This window comes from Symphalangus syndactylus, chromosome 15 (genome assembly GCF_028878055.3).
Source record: "Symphalangus syndactylus isolate Jambi chromosome 15, NHGRI_mSymSyn1-v2.1_pri, whole genome shotgun sequence".
NCBI lineage: Eukaryota > Metazoa > Chordata > Mammalia > Primates > Hylobatidae > Symphalangus > Symphalangus syndactylus.
The window spans coordinates 19,175,765-19,197,712 of NC_072437.2; the positions used below are offsets into that span (position 1 = coordinate 19,175,765).

Here is a 21,948-nt window from a genome sequence, read left to right on the forward strand (position 1 = left end):
CTCCACTCACTGTAAGCTCCACCTCCCGGGTTCACGCCGTTCTCCTGCCTCAGCCTCCCGAGTAGCTGGGACTACAGGTGACTGCCACCACACCTGGCTGATTTTTTGTATTTTTAGTAGAGACGGGGTTTCACTGTGTTAGCCAGGATGGTCTCGATCTCCTGACCTCGTGATCCGCCCGCCTCGGCCTCCCAAAGTGCTGGGATTATAGGCGTGAGCCACCACGCCCAGCCTACAAAATTTTTATATATGTACTTTGTCTAAACATTCATTAGTTTGTCAATGACAGACATCAGTTCAGGTTAAACAACACAGGAATCTAATTTTATTCTCTTCTGTGAATCTAAGGACATGCATACTCCACACTAACAAATTTATTCAATCAATCAATAGATATTTAATGCTTATCTCTCTACCCTTCAGGATATATCTAAAATCTTTTATTTCCCAGTTGTCTGCTGGAGAGTTTAGCTTAGAGTTGAGTTCCGCCACCTGATCAACGCCATTATTCCTCCACTGAATATTTGCTCAGCTTACCTTGTGTCCAGTGCCGTGCCAGCCACTGGCCGTGGAATAATAAGCAGAGCCCTGCATGGTTCCTGTCCTCACCAAGTTTACAGTCTCAGGGAAAAGAGATCTGTTGTGCAAGGGGTCACACAATATAGTCTCAAACGACAGTACATGTAGGGGGTTTAATGGCATTGCCCCAAAATTTTTGTCCAGCCGGATCCTTAGAATGAGACCATCTTTGGAAATTGGGTCTTTGCAGAGGTAATCAGTTAAGTTAATTGTTCTGGATGGTCCAGTGTTTGGCATCTATAAGGAAAAGGAGAGGGGGATTCAGATTCAGAGACACAGAAATACACAGGCCAAGAAGGCCATGTGGTGACAGAAGCAGGGATGGGGTGTTACAGCTACAAGCCAAGGAACTCCAAGCATGGCTGAGAATCACGAGAAACGAGCGAAAGGTAAGGAAGGACTCTCCCCTGGAGCCTTCAGAGAGAGCATGGCCCTGCTGGCACCTTGGCTTTTGACTTCTAGCCTCCAGAATGCTGAGAGGGTACATTTCTATTGTGTTAAGCTAATGATCTAGTGGTAATATGTGACAGGAGTCCTAGGAAACTAATGTAATGTGGATTCAATTGGACCATAAGAAACTGCAGATTTTCAACTGCTTTGAGCCACACAAAGAGCAATATTATAGGATTCATCCTAACATGTTATGAGCTTGTAAGAGGAAAACTTTGTCAGAGAAAGCTTCTCTGAGGAATTTCTAGTGGAGCTGAAATTTAGAGAACAAGTAGAATTTGATGGAGTTCAAGAAAAAAAGAGGAGGAAAGGGGAACCCAGCAGAGGGCCGGCAGAGGGGCAGCAGAGGAGTGGGAGGCACAGAGGTTCTGAGGCAGAGGGTGCAGATGTTTCCAACCAACTGAAGGATGTGACTGGAACCTGGTGTGGGGATAGGGCTAGCTGAGGCTGGACAGGCAGGGAGGGGCCAAAAAAAGGCCTCTGAGCCTAGATTAAAGATTGAGATTTTGACCAGGCATGGCAGCTCACACCTGCAGTCCTGGCTGCTCAGGAGGCTGAGGCAAGAGGATCCCTTGAGCCCAGGAGTTTGAGGCCGGCCTGGGCAACATTGCAAGATCCCATATCTTAAAAAAAAAAGTTTATATTTTTGCTTGTTATAACAAAAGTTTTTATTTTTGTCTGTTAAAAGCGGTGGGTACCAAGGCATGGTGGTGCATGCTTGTAATTCCAGCAACTCAGGAAACTGAGGCTTGAACCAGAAGGCAGAGGTTGCAGTGAGCCAAGATCACACCATTGCACTCCAGCCTGGGTGACAGAGCAAGACTCCATCTCAAAAAAAAAAAAAAAAAAAAGAGAGAAAAAGAAACAGGCAGTGGAATGCCATTGAAAGGTTTTAAGACAGAGCGTGAGAAATGACAATAATCAAAGAATGAAGAACAGATTAGAAAGAGTTGAAGCAGATGGAGAAACCACTGCAGGAAATGCAGGAACCGAGTAGTACATTGGCCAGGGATGCACTGTTGGGGATGCAGGCAGTGGGTAGGCCAAGAGGCTTTTAGGAAAGAACTCTGTGTTTTCATTTCACTGATATGTCCCAACTAATATACTATTTGCCCTTGTGTCTCTTTGAAGACATTGAATTCTCATAAAATATACATACCAGTCCTGATACGTCTAGAGCCCCCAAGTCAACTCTTCTGACCATGTATGTCTATTCCGCTGCGCATGAAGTCTCTTGGAGTAGAAGTAGTGCCTTCATTTTTTTTCTTATTTCTCTCCTTGCTCTCTACCTTGTGTTTCCAAGCACTCTGTTCCTATATCTACCAGAGTGGCCATTCTATTTTATTATCATTGTCCCTTTATAGAACTGTCTACCCAGTTATACTGTGGGCTCCGTGAGGGTGAATGCAGTGACATTTATTTTTATATCCCCTGAACTTAGCACAGAACCTGACCTATAAGATTTGATTTATAAGTGACAGTATCAATGTATAAATAAATGAGTCAGTAAATGCATGAATTAACAATACTTTATTTCTGCTCTATCCTATCCCCTTTGGCCTGATATACCTGCCTTACACTCTGATCTGATCTAATAGATTAACTGCTTTCTCTATTTCTGCTCTATTTACCACTGACAAGTATTTTTCTACTAGTTGTATCAACTTTTAGAAAACAAGACTCTTCCTGGCAAATCTCTTTATTCGTGTATGGAATCATTTTTCTAATTGTGTACATCTCACGGAGATGCTACTACTTTTTGTTTTGTGTCTTTGGGAGCTAATTCCTTACATTGTCATCATCATAACCACGGAACTGTTGAGAACGTGCCATTTTGCACACATTACTGCGTTGAGCACTCCAGTTAGGAGGGGAGGAAGGCAACGAACAGCAGTGACTCCTTCTCTAAGTAAGATTACCATCTAAGACAGAAAAACCAAAGGCTACCCACAAAATCAAATCAGACTTACAAATGGCGAAGGTCAATGTTTATGTTACACAAAACAAAAGAGCAATTTCTGCAGCCTAATAAGAAAACCAGAAATCAGGATGTATAATGTCATCATGAGCTTACAACCAACAGGATAGTTGAGTCATCCATCACATTGAAATGGGAATGTTTCCCCAGAAAGAAGCCCTCCTGTTCTCCTTAGCCAATTTCTATTTCCACATATAGGAGGGTTGCATTGCCATCTCTCTTCCTGTTTTAAAAGCTCTCTTGGCCTCTAATTCTTATCTTTCCATAACTCCTAAGACAGATTGTAGTGATAGAGTAAAAGCATACCCAACAAGGAGGTAAATGAGTGGAAGATTTTTGAAACCCGCCCCCCAAATCCCTCCAAAAAGGCAGCCTGAATTAAATGTACTCTTTGAAAGGCATCAGCGTTAAAAGATGCAATTTGGGAAGCCGGGACAGAAGACAGGGCAGACGTGGGGAAGGGTGTTCCAGTCTGCAGAAGGTCCTGGAGAAGGGAAGAGGTAAACAGAAGTAAAGAGGGACTCCAAGAGACATTGGCACTGGGAGAGAAAAAGAGAGCATAGGAAAGCGTAGCATGAATTCTGAAAGCCACAGTTCACCTTCATACTATCTTAGGTCAGCCTTGTTCCAGTTTATGTTAAACCTGAGCTTCCCTGAAACTCAGTTTGTAGAAATATAAATATACACTGGTTTTTTTTCTTTGAGACGCTCTTAAATAAATCCATTTGATTGTCATTTCTCACAAAGATATTATATGGCATTTAAGTTTGTCGTGTCCAAGCATGTTTGCAGCCAAATAGAAAACTCGCTGCATGGACCAAATGTGGCATTTCTGTTTTGAGCTTTTCTGTTTCAATCTGCTAGACGACATAACCAATTTTCTTGCCATTGTCTCTCTTTACAAATGCTCCTACTTGGTATGATTCTGTAGTTAATTTTTTTTTATTTTTCATGGTTTTTAAAAATTTTTAATTCTAGCGTTATACATGTGTAAACAAATTTTATTGTTTAAATATGCAAGTAATAGTAAACCATAAAAATGTCTGAGATGAAAAGAGGCTTGTATTTGGGAATAAAATAACATAAAGTTTTCCTTTAATTTTTTTCTGGTTTAGTTTTTTTGTTGTTGTTAAGTTTTGTTTTTGTTTTTTCTGTAACTCAAAAGTTTTAGCTTATAGAGCAATTTATGGCGGGCAAGAGACGTATACTTGGTAGGCCTTTACTGCCATCTACTGGCATTTCATGTAATTACTTATTATTGCTTCCATTCTAAAACTAGTTTTGTGTAGCATATGTAATAGTATTATAGGTTCCCCCTTTTTTTCTTCTTTCCATTTTTTTCTTTAGTTAAAGCAAAGTGAAGCAAACGCAGACACCAAAGAAAAGCTCCCTTTACGCCTGCGAATCTTTGAAAAATTCCCAAACAGACCGCAAATGGTGAAAATCTCAAAGCTTCCTTCAGATTTTACAGTTCCTAAAATCAGGTACCAAAATACTTCTTTAATTGCATATTTCACATACACTGTAAAAGATTCATCATCTTAAATCTGATTTAACCCTTCTTTTAAGTATATGTGGGTTGGGTTTCTTTCGATTTTATTATCTATCTTTACTACCTCTACCTCTATTTAAAATAAATAAATAAACAACTTTGACTCTTTTAAGCAATGTATTCAGAGAAGAGTCACTTTATAACTGCAGTAGCCTAAGCAAGAAGGCTGCTTCCCTTTGCTTCTCTCTGGGATGACTCCTCGGGAATGGGACATCCCAGGAAACTGGAGAAGCTGCTCAGTGTTGCAGGGATGGCAGGTAGACATCAATCTCTCACCCCAACCATATAAGACTAAAATTGCCTCTGTGGCCCTTTTATGTTCAAGCAAACAGAGAAGCCACAGCTGGCCCAGTTTGTGTACTACTACGGTGCTTATTGATCCTACCCTGTCAGGTTACCGTATAATTTGTCGTCCACGTTTTGAAAGAAGAACCGTGGCATTTTTCCACTCATACTGATTTGATTTTCTACCACGTTTGCCCTCCAGTTAAGCAAATGCATAAAAGGTGCTTTAAACACCTGTTTTTAATAATAAAAGGAAATTCTTCTAGTTATAGCTCAAGAAATTACAAACAGAATTACAGCAATATGTTACTAGCTTTAAAAATAATTCTGTGGGGGGTTATAAAAGTATGAGACTGGATATGGTGCCATAATATTTAAAATTCAGATAGAAATATATTTGCATTTCTAATTTTAAAAAAATTAATTGAATTTGGTAATTTGAAGAGACGTTACTTGAATTTTCATTATGCTTTGAAGATCAGATGAACGCACTTGCTTTTGAGTCTTAAAATGTAAAATTCTCTCTTAATCATTCTTAGGATAAATGGGCATTTAGAGAGAGCAACTAATTCTTCCAAGTCTTAGAGGGGAAAAAAAGTGTTTTATTACCACAATAAGATTCAAAAAACTGGGCTGGGTGCGGTGGCTCACACCTGTAATCCCAGCACTTTGGGAGGCCGAACCGGGCAGATCACCTGAGGTCGGGCGTTCAAGATCAGCCTGACCAACATGGAGAAACCCCATCTCTAGTGAAAATACAAAATTAGCCAGGCGTGGTGGTGCATGCCTGTAATCCCAGCTACTCTGGAGGCTGAGGCAGGAGAATTGCCTAAACTCGGGAGGTGGAGGTTGTAGTGAGCTGAGATTGTGCCATTGCACTCCAGCCTGGGCAACAAGAGTGAAACTCCATCTCAAAAAAAAAAAAAAAGATTCAAAAAACTACCATCAGTTACTGAGTAATGTTGCTTGAAAGTTATTTCAAGCATATTGCTTTCTAAGCAGGAGTCACTGAGTTTCAGGAAGCTGTTGCTAATGAAATATTTTAGTCACGATCTAGTTTTCTATGATCTTTTGTCACTGCTTTATCTTTGCTCAAGCAAACTCATCATTGCAAAATGCTGTCACTTGCTCTATTCCATTAATAATGCCTGATGTGTGTGTACTTCATTTGCAAAGGGAGAGTTTTATGAAGCAGTTTATTGACCGCCAGCAACAGGACACATGTTGCCTCCTGAGAAGCCTCCCTTCCACCTCTTCCTCCTCCTGCGACCACTCCAAACGCCCGGCCATTGAGGACAACAAATACATCGACCAAAAAGTAAGATCCGCTGTTTCAAATAACAAGGCTTCTGAAAAGCATGTATGTTTGAGAAAAGAACCGCAGAGTTCTTTAGGGTCCTGGAATCCAATTTCTCAAGAGAATAATGAAAAAAAAATTATTTCATTTGTAAAAGATATCATGAAACCTAACATTTTTTACTGTATGCATTGAAATTTTGCATTTCTCCATGTAAGCTTTTGAGCTGTGCCACGTGGCAGCCATGCAACTTTGTAAACATCAAGAGCCTCCCAAATCTGCATTTTCTCATGTGCAGCATAAAGGGCTGGGATCTCCAAGGCTCAGTCCCGGTGTAATGATCTGCCACCTCCTACAAGTACAACTGCTTATGTCTACTTACTACATCAGAGAGGATACCAGAGCATGTTTCTCCAAAATCAGTCAAAAGAATTGCCATTTATTCAATGCTTGGTATGTGGCAGGAACTTAGGTGCAAGAGCTTATTCATGTTCTAGTTTACCTATTTATCATTGGAAAAGTAGACGGGAAAATTTTTTTTCAGATTCCACAGCAAAGTTTCTTTTTTTTTCCAGATTCAAATTTTTTTTCAGATTCCAAAGCAAATTTAGATGATAATTTTAAAGAAATGTAATTTTTCATTTATTCACTTTAAAAAAAAAATGGAAGGGCTGGGTGCCATGGCTCTTGCCTGTAATCCCAGCACTTTGGGAGACCGAGGTGAGTGGATCACTTGAGGTCAGAAGTTCGAGACCAGCTTGGCCAACATGGTGTAACCCCATCTCTACTAAAAATACCAAAATTAGCCGGGCGTGGTGGTGGGTGCCTGTAATCCCAGCTACTCGGGAGGCTGAGGCAGGAGAATCACTTGAACCCAGGAGGCAGAGGTTGCAGTGAGCTGAGATTGTACCACTGCACTCCAGCCTGGGCAAAAGAGTGAGACTCCCTCTCAAAAAAAAAAAAAAAGAATAAGACATAAAATGTATTGTCTAGGTACAATAAGTAAACATATTTATATATATACACGTATACATATAAATATACATACATATACATATAAATGTATATGTGTGTATACATGTATGCATAATATCAAACTATATATATCAGCTTGGTCACATAATCAATGTCAGTTCAGTTAGAAAATGAAAGATTAATAATTGTCCTTTAATATTAAAGAGATTAAACGGTAGAGTTTGCAAAAACACCTAGTTCACTTGCAAGTATTTCACTTTGGAATTCCTAGTGTGTTTTTTATTCATTTACGTTGTTACTGCCCTTTTTCTTTTGCTTACAATGAAATCCATATTTCTCTATGATCATGTGAAAATAAAATGCCAACTCTTTCATCCTCCAGGATCTTCTTTCTCTCTACATTCTTTCCCTTCCCACAGGGATGAACCCTTTGGAATTCCCACACCTTTCTCTTTATCTCGCCTCCCCTTTTTCTCCTCTTTCTTGCCTCCCATTTTTCCTCCTTTTTCACCTCCCCCTTTTCTCCTCCTTTTTCTCCTCCTTTTTCTTGCCTCCCCTCCCCTAATGTGATGCTACTTCTCCCGTTTACCTCTCCCCCAGTTCCCAGGTTCTCTGCTGTTGTTCAGTCATGTTGCTCTTGATGAAAATGATGATGATTTTCTCTGCAGGATGTCTCTTCTTTTTCAAGGATTTCCATGTGTTGATTTTCCTTCAGCCATCTAGAGATGCTATTCTATTCTCTTTGCAGAATCCAAGATCGTAAATGAGAAGTCTGATGCCAATGTCATTTTTTTTAAGTAATTAGCCTTTTGGTTGGTAGACTTGGTTTGCTTGTTTCTTCAGGAAAACTTGTAAGATTTTCTGTGTATCCTTGGAGTTCAGAAGCTTTCTTAGAATATATCTTATATGTCTTTTTTCATCAGAACTGCTCCAACTAGAGTCTTTTCAGCTTGCCAACTAAGATATTTGCCCAGGGAAATTTCCATTTATTTTGTGTTCAATTGTTACTCTTCCATCTGCTTCTTTCTCCCCTAAGATTGCCATCTCTCTATTTTTGTTCTGTGCTTGGTCTTCCAGGACACTAATTAGATTTCAACTGAGGTTATCCTTTGCTCTAAATTTCTCGTGAAAAATTACGATATGGACATATTACCCTTAGCTATCCTTAAAGGCTTGCATATTACCCTTAACTATCCTTAAAGGCTTGCATATTACCCTTAACTATCCTTAAAGGCTTGCATATTACCCTTAACTATCCTTAAAAGCTTGCATATTACCCTTAACTATCCTTAAAAGCTTGCATATTACCCTTAACTATCCTTAAAGGCTTGCATATTACCCTTAGCTATCCTTAGAGGCTTTACTTTTGTCTTTTATTATTTTTTTTAGAGATGAGATCTTGCTGTGTTGCCCGGGCTGGGGTGCAGTGGCTATTCACAGGCATGGCCATAGCACACTATAGCCTTGAACTCCTGAGCTCAAGTGATCCTCCTGCCTCTGCCTCTGAGTAGCCGGGACTACAGACATGGCCACCATGCCTGGCTTTTTTGATTTTTTTTTTAATTAAACTTAATCACCTCTCTTCTTCACGGTTATAATCCGCTCAACACCGTGCATGGGGCATAGAAGCAGAAGGTCATATGGCAGTGGATAAACAAGTGGGAAGATAGTGCCTTGGCTTCAGCCAATCAGTTTGAAATTGCAGTTTGCGTAGACTAGAAAGCAAGCTGTTTTGTTTTGTTTTGTTTCCAAAGCAGATTGTAAGCCAGAAGTCTGGGCTGTCTTGTGACCACTTATCTCCAGGAAGAGGATAGAGAGCTGATATCCATTATGCCAAAGTCACAAAACCATGACTTGCTTTTAAAAATCACTGGTAACACTACCCCACTGGAAACACAAAATTGAAATATGAGTTTATTTTCTCTCTAAAAGGAAATGTGATTTTTTTCTCACATTTCCTGAACACAGTAGTTTGATTTGGTGAGGACAAAAATAAAAAGATTCTTGAGAGGTGTGTGCCGGGCTGAGGAAGAGTCTAAAGAGAATGTGGCCCACCCCTCTGTGCGCCCACCCGAAGCAAACCCTCCCCAGGTACAGTTGGAATAACACGTTTTATCCCATACAGCATGTATTATTGCTCCCACTTGGAAAGTGGAACGTCAAAAACATATTTTTTCTTCATCAGAGGACCCTGTTAGGGGAGCAGCAAGACAACTGCTTCTGTTACTATCCACGCTTTCTTAAAGCTTTGACTTGATCTAGGTTGTCAGAAAAGTAGACTTAATTCTTTTCCGGATCCACCATTTTCAGCAATAGTTCCCACCAGCTCTTGGTGTTCTTCATAAGACCTTAGGATTTGTCAACCTTGTTGAGTGCCCCCGGGCCAGGGAAATCTAAAGCAGAAAATCCCTCTTCAAAGGATTTCAGTGATAAAGATTTAATGGAAGCAGAAATTGCGGAGACAGCATTCTGGCATTTGTATTATAAATACGGCAAGCCTTTTTCATTTTTATTAAGAAACTTGAAAGCCACTTAAAAACAAGAGCGCATAAACACAGAACAAAAATCCCGATCACAGACCCTACCACCATTAGCTCCCCTTATAAAGTATTTTTCGGCGAGCACTTGGAAATTGCCATTAAAATCCCAATTGCCTTTGGAAATCTTAGTCACCGTAAAGTGGCAGGCAAGGTTCTGCACTCTACATGAAAAAAAATCCACCCAGCACTCTGCAAATTGTGCAAATTGAGGCTGTTTTTCCTCAGTGACTGGTATGAAAGAAAAAGGACATGAGAGGCTGGTTTATCGGTGATTCTCGTAACATGAACAAAGGAACAATAAAATAAAACTGTCCTCTTAATAGTTATCTTGTACCAGGAGAAACTTCTGACTTCGCTATGCTAGAGGGAATCACCTTTCTCTTTCCAGGGAAAATAGTGAAGCCCCAGGTGCCTGGAGACTGCAAGTTAAGGGAGCAAAAAACAACAACTGACAGCAACCCCAGAAGGGGGCAGGGGTTTGATGAAGCATTGCAGAAAACACAAAAGCACATTAGGCAAGATTTTCTCCCAGTAATTACCCCGGCTTTGAACAGGGATGAGTAATTCCCATGGCAACCTCACTTTGCAGAAACAATGTTTTTAAAAATAGCCCTGGTGGATCACCTTTATTATACGGTTTAAAATACCTGTCCTTCTCCCAGAAAACAACCAGCAAACAAAAATCTTTAAAATCTTGGGGCTGACCCAGATCCTAAAAGGAAAAGACAGGAAAGAGTGTTTTCCTGCCTGTCGTTTGAGACTCCGTAGAAACGACCTTCCCAAGTGGTCATTTCCCCATCTCTTTATCCTGCTACCTCCCGTTCCTGTGAGCAATTGTGAGAGGTTCCTTTTCTTCCTGATTCAAGGATCTTGAGAGGGGCTTTTCCAGTTTCCAAGCAGAAAGAAATCAAGCAACAATTTCTACTGGTATTTTTCCTCCATATTATTGAAATTAAACTCTAGTTTCCTTAAGCAGAGCGGTGATTAATAAAGTGAGATCTGAACTTGACTTTCCAGTAACCCTGTAATAAAACCAGCCCGCTCTGTTCTCCGAAGTGAGACATCCAGTCAAGGTCAAGGTCTCACCTGTGGTTGAGTCTAGGGCATCGGTTCTGTGCTGCTGCCTTGGCTGATGCACCATTGCCTATGTCAGAATTTGCAAGAGCCTGGGAAGCTTGAACCTCCTGGAGCCATGCTAGCCTGAGACACATGGAGGATGAGGGCTGTCCCAGCACCTCCACCTCGTGCCCCTGTACTTCCCAGCATAGAATCAGAGCCCACATAATAATGAACAGTGAATATTTCTCTGACACTAGGGCAATATCTGCCCACCCTCTTGTCAGCCTCCTTTCTGCTGAAGCATATGATAGTTCTTTAATAAGCCTTCACAATGAACAACTAACTTTTATGTACAGTAAAGAGGAAAATGATCATTGGAATGACTATGTTTTGTTTACCCATTTTATTTTATAACTTAACAACATTCATTCAGTCATTCAGCAAACATTTATGGAGCACCCATTATTCATCTGCCATTCTCTGGGCTGTGGGAATTCAACAGTGAGCAAGATGCGAACTGTACCCTTTAGAAGCTCATAGTCCAATGGGAGGAAATGCACATACCTGCATGAAGGTAAAAAGTATTACCGGAACCATGAGACAGAACCCCCTAAGTTCCCCTTACAGAAGAAGCATGATTGATTGATAAAGGAAGAAAGCACCCCAGGCAGAGAGGGACATATATGCAAAGGTATGTAAAGCATCAGCTGCTTGATGTAACTGTTGAGAGAAACTGGGTAGAAGAGTGATTAGGTGGTGCAGGTTCCAACCCTCATCAGTAAAGTAGAGATAATTCTCATTTTCAAGGTTTGTTGTGAGAATCAAATAATGTAATAATGTTAAATACCTAGCATTGCACCCGGGCTAGCATATGTTCTGTACCTCTCAAACCAGACAAGAAAGGTTACTGTTATTAAACCGTACCATGAAGTCAGACTCAGCAAACAGACTTCTATTCATCAATTAGGACAAAAGACTTTCACATAAATTTAACCTTCAGATGTAACGGTCTAGTTGAGTGCAATATATTAATTACTGATCAATTTCCTTATGGTACATGAGTCTGATTTTTTTTTAGAGTTTGATTTTTGTTGATATTTTAGTTGCTATCCCCATTGTCTACACAGTGTCTTCGAATCTGAGGAAGTAAGTTAAGTCATTCTGGAAAGATTACTCTTCTGTTTTGTTGATTGCCATACAGCATTTTATAATGTTCTATATGATTATAGAGTGCTTGATAATTTGTTCTTGTAACTCCTCACATAACAAGTTACTCAGTCTGATCTGTAATTTCCAGGATGAATGAATGTTTGTTCACGAGAGAGAGAGAGGGAGAGAGAGAGAGAGAACAGCCTGTTTTCATCTTTAGGGCTTTTGCTCTTTTGAAAGAATTCTTTTTAAATAATGGCTTAGCATCTCTGCAGTACTATTCAAGATGTATCTCCAGGAAACGAGTGACAGATGACATGATGCTACCATATAACCATGAGTTGTATATCAAAAGGAAGAATTGGTGCTCATCATGTCAAATATGAAAACTTTGTACACTTCTCTCTAGCTTAAAAATGCTTTAGTAGATAATGGATTCCCAATTTAGTCACATAGTGGAAAGGAAATAAAAAGATGCATAATATAAAATCAAACCATTTTTTCTTACTGGTCTTTGCAGTAAATTCTCAAGCTAAAAACAAAATATCTGTGTGTGTGAGCACTCACCCTTTCATCCAACAATCATTTGTAAGGACCATTATATGTAAACAGTTTGCTGGGCCCTGAGTAAACAAACACATCTTTCTGTCTTCAACTAACATAAGAGTAGGAATTCCCTCTTAGTGATTATTTTTGCAGAATATTTAATTGTGTAACCATTTTTAGGTTGGAATTATGTATCAGCTGTTTGTATTCCTTAGTAAAGCTTCATTGAGCGTCAAAAGTAAATCAGTCTAGGATTAAGAATTTTTTATAGGTAATGTAAGAGATTTTTAATTGCATTTTCTATATCATGTAAAAAAGAGGTATCAAGTAGTTAAGGCTGCTGCTAAATCTGTCTTGGAAATTTACATTTTGCTCTTCTTTTTAAACTTTTTCCTCTTCTGAGTATAGTTTACTTATAAATTTTCTCTTCTATTAAGTGTCATGCTAGTCTCAGTGGGTTTTATTTGTTGCTGATGATGGTGTTCAGTCCAAGTCCTGCTTCCTTGTGTTGCCACAGATTTTAAATTTGGAATTTCTATACCTGTAGTCCCAGCACTTTGGGAGGCCAAAGCTGGCGGATCACCTGAGTTCAGGAGTTCAAGACCATCCTGGGCAACATGGTGAAACTCCATCTCTACTAAAATACAAAAAATTAGCTGAGCATGGTGGCACACACCTGTAGTCCCAGCTACTCGGGAAGCTGAGGCATGAGAATTGCTTGAGCCCAGGGGGCGGAGGTTGCAGTGAGCCAAGATCGTGCCACTGCACTCCAGCTTGGGCAACAGAGCGAGACTCCATCTCAAAACAAAACAAAACAAAAATGTGGAATTTCTAAATTCACAAACAAGTTAAAAGCATCTGACATTTACTCTAGAATCACAAGGCCACTCACCTTCTTTTGTCTCTGCAGATTTCCAATCTTTGCCTTCCTGTTTATGTTAGATAGAATCATAAAGTCATTTTGTCTTTTAGTTTTGTAATTAAAATCTACCTAGCATATATTCATAGTTTCTTATCATTAAGTACTGTATATTAAACCTATCTAAATTTGTTTCAGTAATCGAAGATATTGCTTTTCCCTCGATATTTGCACAGTTTCATTATTTGATGTGTAAGATGTTAGAGATTTGACCACGGTGACCCCAGGCTACTGTGTTAGTGGCCGAAGCGTTGTCATAAAATTCAAGTGCAAAAAACATCGGATCAATTAACTTTTAAATTCTTTAGTTTCTGATATTACAAGATGTTCCTATATATCGAGTTAGTTGATTCATTTCAAAATAAGCAGTCCCTCTTTGTAATTTTTTACCTCATTCATATTTCTTATTTTTGAGGACTAACTACATTAAAATATATAAGACAGAAAAAGGAGCAAAAACTGAAAGTAATACTTGAATATTATGAAATTAATTCAATTTTCGAATATATTTCAAGCACCAACAATGCACAGTGCTAGACAATGAAAGAAAATGTAATAAACAAGGAATACATTATACATATCCTAAGGAGTTTACAATCTATTGGAATTCACAGAAAGATAAAAAGATGTTTCACACAGGGCAGGGATCAACTTGTGCTGGGTGCCTTGGAGTCCAAAGGAAGAGTGAAGATTTGGTGTATGTGTGGCATGCACACATGTGCACATTCACGTTTATATGAATATTTTAACTCCTACACATAGTGTTTTTACAGGGTTCAGAACACATGATATTGAAATAACTTACAATAAGAAATCTTTTTTTTTTTTTTTTTTTTTGAGACAGAGTCTCGCTCTGTGGCCCAGGCTGGAGTGCAGTGGCATGATCTCAGCTCACTGCAAGCTCTGCCTCCCAGGTTCACACCATTCTCCTGCCTCAGCCTCCCGATCAGCTGCGACTACAGGTGCCTGCCACCATGCCCGGCTTATTTTTTCTATTTTTTAGTAGAGACAGGGTTTCACCATGTTAGCCAGGATGGTCTCGATCTCCTGACCTCATGATCCACTCTCCTCGGCCTCCCAAAGTGTTGGGATTACAGGCATGAGCCACTGCACCCAGCCTACGATAAGAAATCTTGACCCATCATCTAAAATTCTCTTTTCACAAAATTCACATTTTAAGATACTGTTCAAAACTTCATAACATGATATTATAATGGTATTCATCTTTATATACATCCATAATCAACATTTTAATCTTGATGATGCTCACATTAATCACCTTTTAAAATTTTCTTTCTAAGCATAATGTCAATTCCAGAGAAAGTTTATTTTATAGAAACATCTTGCCACATGTGATCTGTCGTATGCACTTTGGGATTAATTTTGAATTCACGGGTGCATGAAAATTCAAATACAGTCAAATGAGATACCACCTTCAACCCGTGCAATTTTAAGTAATTGCTTATTCCCAGTTACTATATTTTATTTGGGAGACTTATTCAATAATGTGGCTCATTATAATAATTACACTACACCTTCCCAGCAGAAATGACATTCATCAAGCCGTATTCATTGGACCATGGTTTTGTGTCTTACAGCCATATGTTTTTATAACCACTTTCCCATTTATTATTAACCTGTTAATATTTTTAAAGTGAGAAACGAAAAATGGAGCCACTCAAACTTTTTCCCAGTTAGAAACAGAAATGTATTGTTAACATTGTAAATCAAAATAGCTATTGAATATTTATAATGCTTGCGGTGTGCTTTGTCAAATAAATATAGATGGCTTCATTCTGAAGGTGGTTTCTAGGGTCAAGCTATGGTTCTTTAGGTCTAAGCATTACCGCATCCTAAAGGAATCTATATTCAAGATAGGTCTGTGGTTACTTCTGGGTGATCGAATTAATCAAATTAATATTTTGATTGATTGAGAGTTTTGATGGATCCCAGATTTTAAGGAATCAGTAAGTGTAAAATATAAAAACTATGATCATACTAGCTTTAATGAGTTAGGAAATGTATTGATCTCTTTCAGTGCTTCAGAGTCATTATTCTGAAAATCAATTATGCATATGTAGAACAAACGAAAAGTTGGTTAGTTTTGATTTTGCATTAGGATGTGAGAATAGCAAGAGTTTATAATATATGTAAGCCAAATATTTCAAGTCAAGCAGATAATATTTTGTTATGGTATAGTTTAGTTTAGAAAATGCTTTTTTATACTAAGCCTAGTGACATTTTACATAGACATAATGCAGTGAAAAGATCCGAACACTGAAGCTGCATGATCCAGAGTTCTAGTAATAATTTTGCAATTTATTATCTGAATGAACTTAGACAACTTGATTTTTATGAGCCTTAGATCTTTAATCTGGAAAAAAGAGATAATAATACCTTATCTACCTATGAGGATTAGTTTGAAGATTAAGTTTAAAATATGTATATATCACCTCAGCACAGATCAAGGAGCCAGGAAATACAGATGTAGAAGTTTTAAAATGTACATTTTTAAATGTGCAATGGGCATCTATAAAATTCTTCATTCAATGACTAGAGAATAACATTCTAATTCGAGAACACATGTATGATTTTAAATGTAACCATTTGCCAGAAAGACTTCTAAACATATACACATCAGTGTCCTAGAGAAGATATTATTTGACCAAAATGTAACAAAATCAGAAACCTAATAACAAGAAAATAGCCACAAAAAAACCTACACATTCAGAAATTTAAAACTACTTTCAAATAAGCAAAGAAGAAACACCAATGAAAATAAGAAAATATCTACAATTAAAAAACAGTGAACAAAAGATGCATCAAACTTGTAGGAAGTAGCTACCAGCATTTTTAGAGGAAAAAATATAGCCCTGAATGAATATCTAGTAAAGAAATAAAGGCTTAAATTAATCTTCCAAGCATTCATTTCAAGAATTTGGAAAAATTATCAACCAAGGAAACACTAAGATAGCAGAAAGAAATAATAAAGAGAAAAGCAGTTATTAATCAAATGGGGTGAAAAGAAGTGATAAATAATATCAACAAAATTGAAATTTTGTTCTTTGGAAACAGTAATAAAATTGATAAATCTACTTCAAAATTCAACAAGAAAAAAGTTAAGGCGCCTTCTTCTATAAAGATGACAGAGGTATCGGCATCGTTTTTTAATCTTGAATTCCCACATGAAAACAAAAAGGATACCAAGATATCAAAACCGCAAATCCATAGTTAATATTTACCATAAAACTCGGTAATCCACAAACCCTAAATAAAAGCAAGTGTTGACAAACAAATAGCCACATGATCTGCATGATATTAGTGTCTGTGGGAGGAAACCGAGCTTAATTACAGGCATCCAGTGTTCATGGAATGGTAGAACATCTTCTTAGCTCCATTCTGAAATAAAAAATCCAGGAGTGGAATCAAAATTGAACAGGCCAGGGACAACAGTGGTAAGGATAAAAGCAGATCCAGACAAAATTTGCAGGGGGAGGACGATTGGGAAACAGAACTTGGAAATTCCAGAAAGAAACCTACCATATTTGATCACTATATTAAAACAACGGAAGAGGAAACTCTGAAGTTAGAAGAAAAATATTAAACTGTTTGGGAAGACTAATTTTGTATAAAAATGAGTAAGAGAAAATTATCAAAGCCAAACTCAAAAATGAGTAAGCGCCAACGTTATTATAAGCCAAACGTTATTATAAGAAAAAAACAGTGAGCAGAATACTGTCCCCGTAGACAAGGAAAGCAACCCATAAAAACGTGCTCTAACCAGCTCAAACTGTAGCATACTATTGAAAAATTAGTCAAAAGACGTTAAAAATTACATAAGGGTGAAATAGCAACATAAATAAAGGTTAGAAAAACTCAGAAATGAGGTGCCAGAACTGAGAAAGTTATAAATTAAAGCAATGAAAACTAAACGAGAAGGAACATTAAGAGACCTCAGATGATTCAAAAGTGAGAAATAGAAAATGAAGAAGAAGAAATTTTTTAAAATCAAAGAGAAATGAAGAAAGAGATGAAAATGATTTGCAAGAAAAATGACAAATTGAAGAAAGTCGAAAGTCCAGTATCTGCATTATAGGTGTCCCTAAGGAAGAAAAACCACAGCAAGAGAATAAAACATGTACTAAACTTTTCTGAAACATAAAAAGATTTGAAACTATATATTGACAGCACACACCTAAAAATATTGGAGTAAATGATTAAAAACAATACATACACCAGACAAATGACAGGTCTTTAAATTTAAAAAAAAATGGTATCTAGCCCAAATAACAACAAGTGATTTATAAAGGAAAGAACGTTAGATTATCATCAGATTTTTCAGCAGCAATGCTTTATGTCAGAAGAAAATAGAGTAACATCTATAGGATGCCCAGGCAAAGAATATCTGAGCCAGATTTTTTTCCATCCTGAAAACTGACTTTCAACTTTCAAGGTCAGGGAAATTGCTTTCAAGATCTGAGAATATGAGTAATGTAAGATACAAGTAATCTTGTTTCAGTGAACCTGTAATCTACTAAAAAACAGGCCTCAGATAACCTAAATGAACTCCAAAAGGGACTCTTAAACCATTTGTCATAAAAATTCACATTCATATGTAAGGACTAATTACATAAGGACAACATGAAGAGTAAAATATGTAATAATTATTTGTTCTAATATGGATAGAGTACAGATATACAAATGAGGAGGTGAATGGGAAGAAGATATGCAAACCCTTAAGATATTCAGTAGTTTTCTTGGTTGTGTATTTTTATTCTGAGACTATTGTCTATGAAATGTGAAATAAAACTGAGTCACTATGAGACAGTCTCATTCTGGCATCCCTGGTGCTCTTGATAATCAAGAGTGCTCTTTGTGGAGAAAAAAGGAGATATAGATATCATATAGAAAAGCTTAGGTAAAAATAAAAATCCTAAAGAAAACGTGGCGCGTATACACTATGGAATACTATGCAGTCATAAAAAAGAATGAGCTCATGTCCTTTGCAGGGACATGGATGAAGCTGGAAACTATCATTCTCAGCAAACTAACACAGGAACAGAAAACCAAACACCGCGTGTTCTCAGTCATAAGTAGGAGTTGAACAATGAGAACATATGGGCACAGGGAGGGGAACATCACACACCAGGGCCTATCGGGGTGGGGGGCAAGGGGAAGGATAGCATTAGGAGAAATACCTAACGTAGATGATGGCTGTGTCCCACAGCCAACCACCGTGGGACATGTATACCTATGTAACAAACCTGCATGTTCTGCACATGTACCCCAGAACTTAAAGTATAACTAAAAAAAAAAAAAATCCTGGGTCCTAATTTAAATTGAAAACATCAGAATAAACCCAGGCAAAATCTTTGAAACAGTGACCAACTCCATAGCAGTGAGCATCTGTGGACTCTAGGTATGTTCTTGAAACACCATTTTCCAGTTTTCCAATGAGTAAACCAGGGCTTCTTGAAGAAGATGGTTGATTTTGAATAGGAAGTGTGCAAGATGACCTTGGAGCATCTTGTCATACTAGGAACAAGGAAGCTTTGTCAAACACTACGAGGGTCATCATATAAAAAGAACCTACGGAGTGACCAACTTGAAAAACTCCCAATGAGCACAGTAGAGATAATTTGACTTACAGTAAGAATGGTAATTGACATGGACTGAAATCCATTAAACATCAAATATGTTTAAATCTTCAGTTCATAATGACATTTTAAAAATAGTAATTCGTTGCCTTGAGAGGATGATAGAAAATCAATTAACCATATAAAATTAATAAGTAAAAGTTGATAATCAAGCATTTATCTTGGCTTTTCCATACCAATTTTGCTACTGGGTAACCAAATAATACAAGAGGGAAAGCACCTGATTATAAAACTATCCCAACTAATAAATGAAAAAGAAATGACAATTTTGCAAACTGAATGAAGTCAGTGGATCTAAGAAATGAATATCAAGACCCGTAACATCACAAAAAGAACACACACGCTGTTCCTTTCGATAGAAGAATCTGACACCACCTATGACCTTGCCAAAGGGATGAAACCAGAGTCTGTATGATGAAACCTCTGGATCCAGCTGCCAGTTTCCAGAAAATAGAAGACAGAAGAACGTGTTGAACTGTACCAAGAATGTGCTTTCAGCAAAATCCAGACTCTCTCTTGGCTGGGTGCAGTGGCTTACTCCTACAATCCCAGCATATTGGGAGGCCACAGCAGAAGGATCACTTGAGCCCAGGCATTTCAAGACCAGCCTGTGCAACATGAAGAAAACCCATCTCTTTAAAAAAAAAAAAAAAGTTACTTAGCTATATGTGATGGCACACGCCTGTAGTCCCAGCTACTCAGAAGGCTGAGACAGGAGGATCGCTTGAGCCCAGGAGGTCAAGACTGCAGTGAGTCATGATAATTCCACTGCATGCACTCCAGCCTGGGTGACAGAACAAGACCTTGTCAAAAAAAAAAAAAAAATCCAGATTCTCAAAAACTGTAGGTCAATGGCCCAGGTTTCTCTATTTTAATGGGAAAAAAGGGTAACATGTAGATTAATTCGAAGACATTGTCAAAAAATCAGCAAGATTCATACATTGGAATGTCTTTCAGGTCCAAATTATTCAATCACAAATAACTCTATGGAAATTGAGTTGAAGCTTTTGAATTATGTGTTAAAGTATATAATTCTGGAAACATGTTTTAACTTAGAAGTTCAAGACTTAAAATATCTCTATATTGTTGATAATTTAAATTTAATTTACTTGTTTTGAGTTATTAATTCTGTCAAAGAATTGTTATCTGAGGCAGTTGGATGTTTTCAGTTTACAAACATAACCAAAGAAAATCTTTTTCAATGCATCTTTGACTTTTTTCAAAGTAAACTCTTTGTAATTCCATCATTCATCCCCTTCCTTTTTATTCCCACATCTCTGATATGTTTAGATCCAGAATGAGCAATTACTGGCTCCTTTCATAGCTATAATTTACAATTTCAGATCTGAAATTACTTACCATGAAATGGATCTCTGTATTCTTTGTTTTGCTAATTATTTCAGGTGATTGTCAATATCTCTTAGAGCCAGAGGAGGGCACTGCAGAGCAGCGTAGCTCTGAGTTCTTTGTGATTAGCACAGTCTAGGAATGCCCTTTGCCAAAAATAAATTCGCAGAGCTTTACTATAGAAGCAAGAAAAAAGAAGAGAATAACTAGATAATCACTATAGGCCTTCTTTATTTAGTAGAAGAAAGAAAGTATATAACGATCTAAATACATATCTAGGACATCAAATATAATATCATATATATATATGTATAAATAGATGAAAGAAGACATATATATGTGTGTGCGTGAGTCCTTTCCTTCTTTTAAGAACATCCCAAAGGCCAGGTGTAGAGGCTCACACCTGTAATCGCAGCACTTTGGGAGGCCGAGGTCGGTGGATCACTTGAGGTCAGGAGTTCAACGCCAGCTTGGCCAACATGGTGAAACCTCGTCTCTACTAAAAATACAAAAATTAGCCGGTGTGGTAGTGCATGCCTGTAATCCCAGCTACTAAGGAGGCTGAGGCAGGAGTATTGCTTGAACCCAGGGGGCGGAGGTTGCAGTGAGCTGGGATCACGCCACTGCCCTCCAACCTGGGCAACAGAGTGAGACTCTGTTTCAAAAAACAAAACAAAACAAAAGAATATCCCAAAGCTAAATCTGACGTTTTTCTATGATAATATTTATTCTCCTGCTACTTCTGGCGTTAGTTATAAAAACAGTTCTCAAGTACTTCCTTGTATGAATTAATGCTGTATTTTGTCTTAGTTCAAATTCAGGGCAAAGGCCATTCAGTAGCCTTTTAGCAATCTTGTGCAGGGCAGAAATCATTTAGGCAATAGTGTACCAGATATTATCCCAAAGGTTTTTCCTAACGTGAAATTGCGGGGGCAGTAGATAAGTGATTGGATTCAGACTCTCATCTTCCACTGAGGGAAAGACAACTAACACACGTCACTGTCCTTTCAAGATGAAATAAGAGTTGTGGAATCTGGAGTCCTCTCCTAAAACTTACTGTCACAGGGCCTCTGTGCCTGGGTCTGTCTCAGGACTATGTGTGTTCTTAGGTGTCTAAAGAGCAGATGCTCCACAATGATGGGGCCACTGGCTGAGTCTTCCATCTCCAAAAGCAGCTCCAAGCAGCTTTCCTTAGGAGCTGAGCTGTCAACTCAGAAAGGTTAAATCCATGCCAAAAGTCAACTTTTGTCTGGGCATGGTGGCTCACACCTGTAATCTCAGCACTTTGGGAGGCTGAGGCAGGTGGATCACAAGGTCAGGAGTTCAAGACCAGCCTGGCCAATATGGTGAAACCACATCTCTACTAAAAATACAAAAATCAGTTGGGTGTGGTGGCGGGCACCTGTTGTCCCAGCTACTCGGGTGGCTGAGGCAGGAGAATCGCTTGAACCCAGGAGGCGGAAGTTGCAGTGAGCTGAAATCGTGCCACTGCACTCCAGCCTGGATGACAGAGCAAGACTATCTGAAAAAAAAAAAAAAAAAAAAAGCCAAAAGTCAACTCTTTCAGGAGGGGAGAAGTAGGAAAGTTTCAAGATTCATCATTGGAAATAGCATG

General features: G+C 38.3%; 1 protein-coding gene across 7 annotated transcripts in view; it reads left to right on the top strand.

Moving 5' to 3' along the window:
• Nucleotides 1-21,948, top strand: part of NALCN (sodium leak channel, non-selective) — a 376,903-nt gene that overhangs the window by 281,786 nt on the left and 73,169 nt on the right. For all 7 annotated transcript variants that reach the window (XM_055245146.2, XM_055245148.2, XM_055245150.2 and 4 more), the window contains 2 exons: nt 4,355-4,491; nt 6,021-6,162. In XM_055245146.2, coding sequence (XP_055101121.1) covers nt 4,355-4,491; nt 6,021-6,162 — 279 coding nt within the window. The remainder of the gene's footprint in view (nt 1-4,354; nt 4,492-6,020; nt 6,163-21,948) is intronic.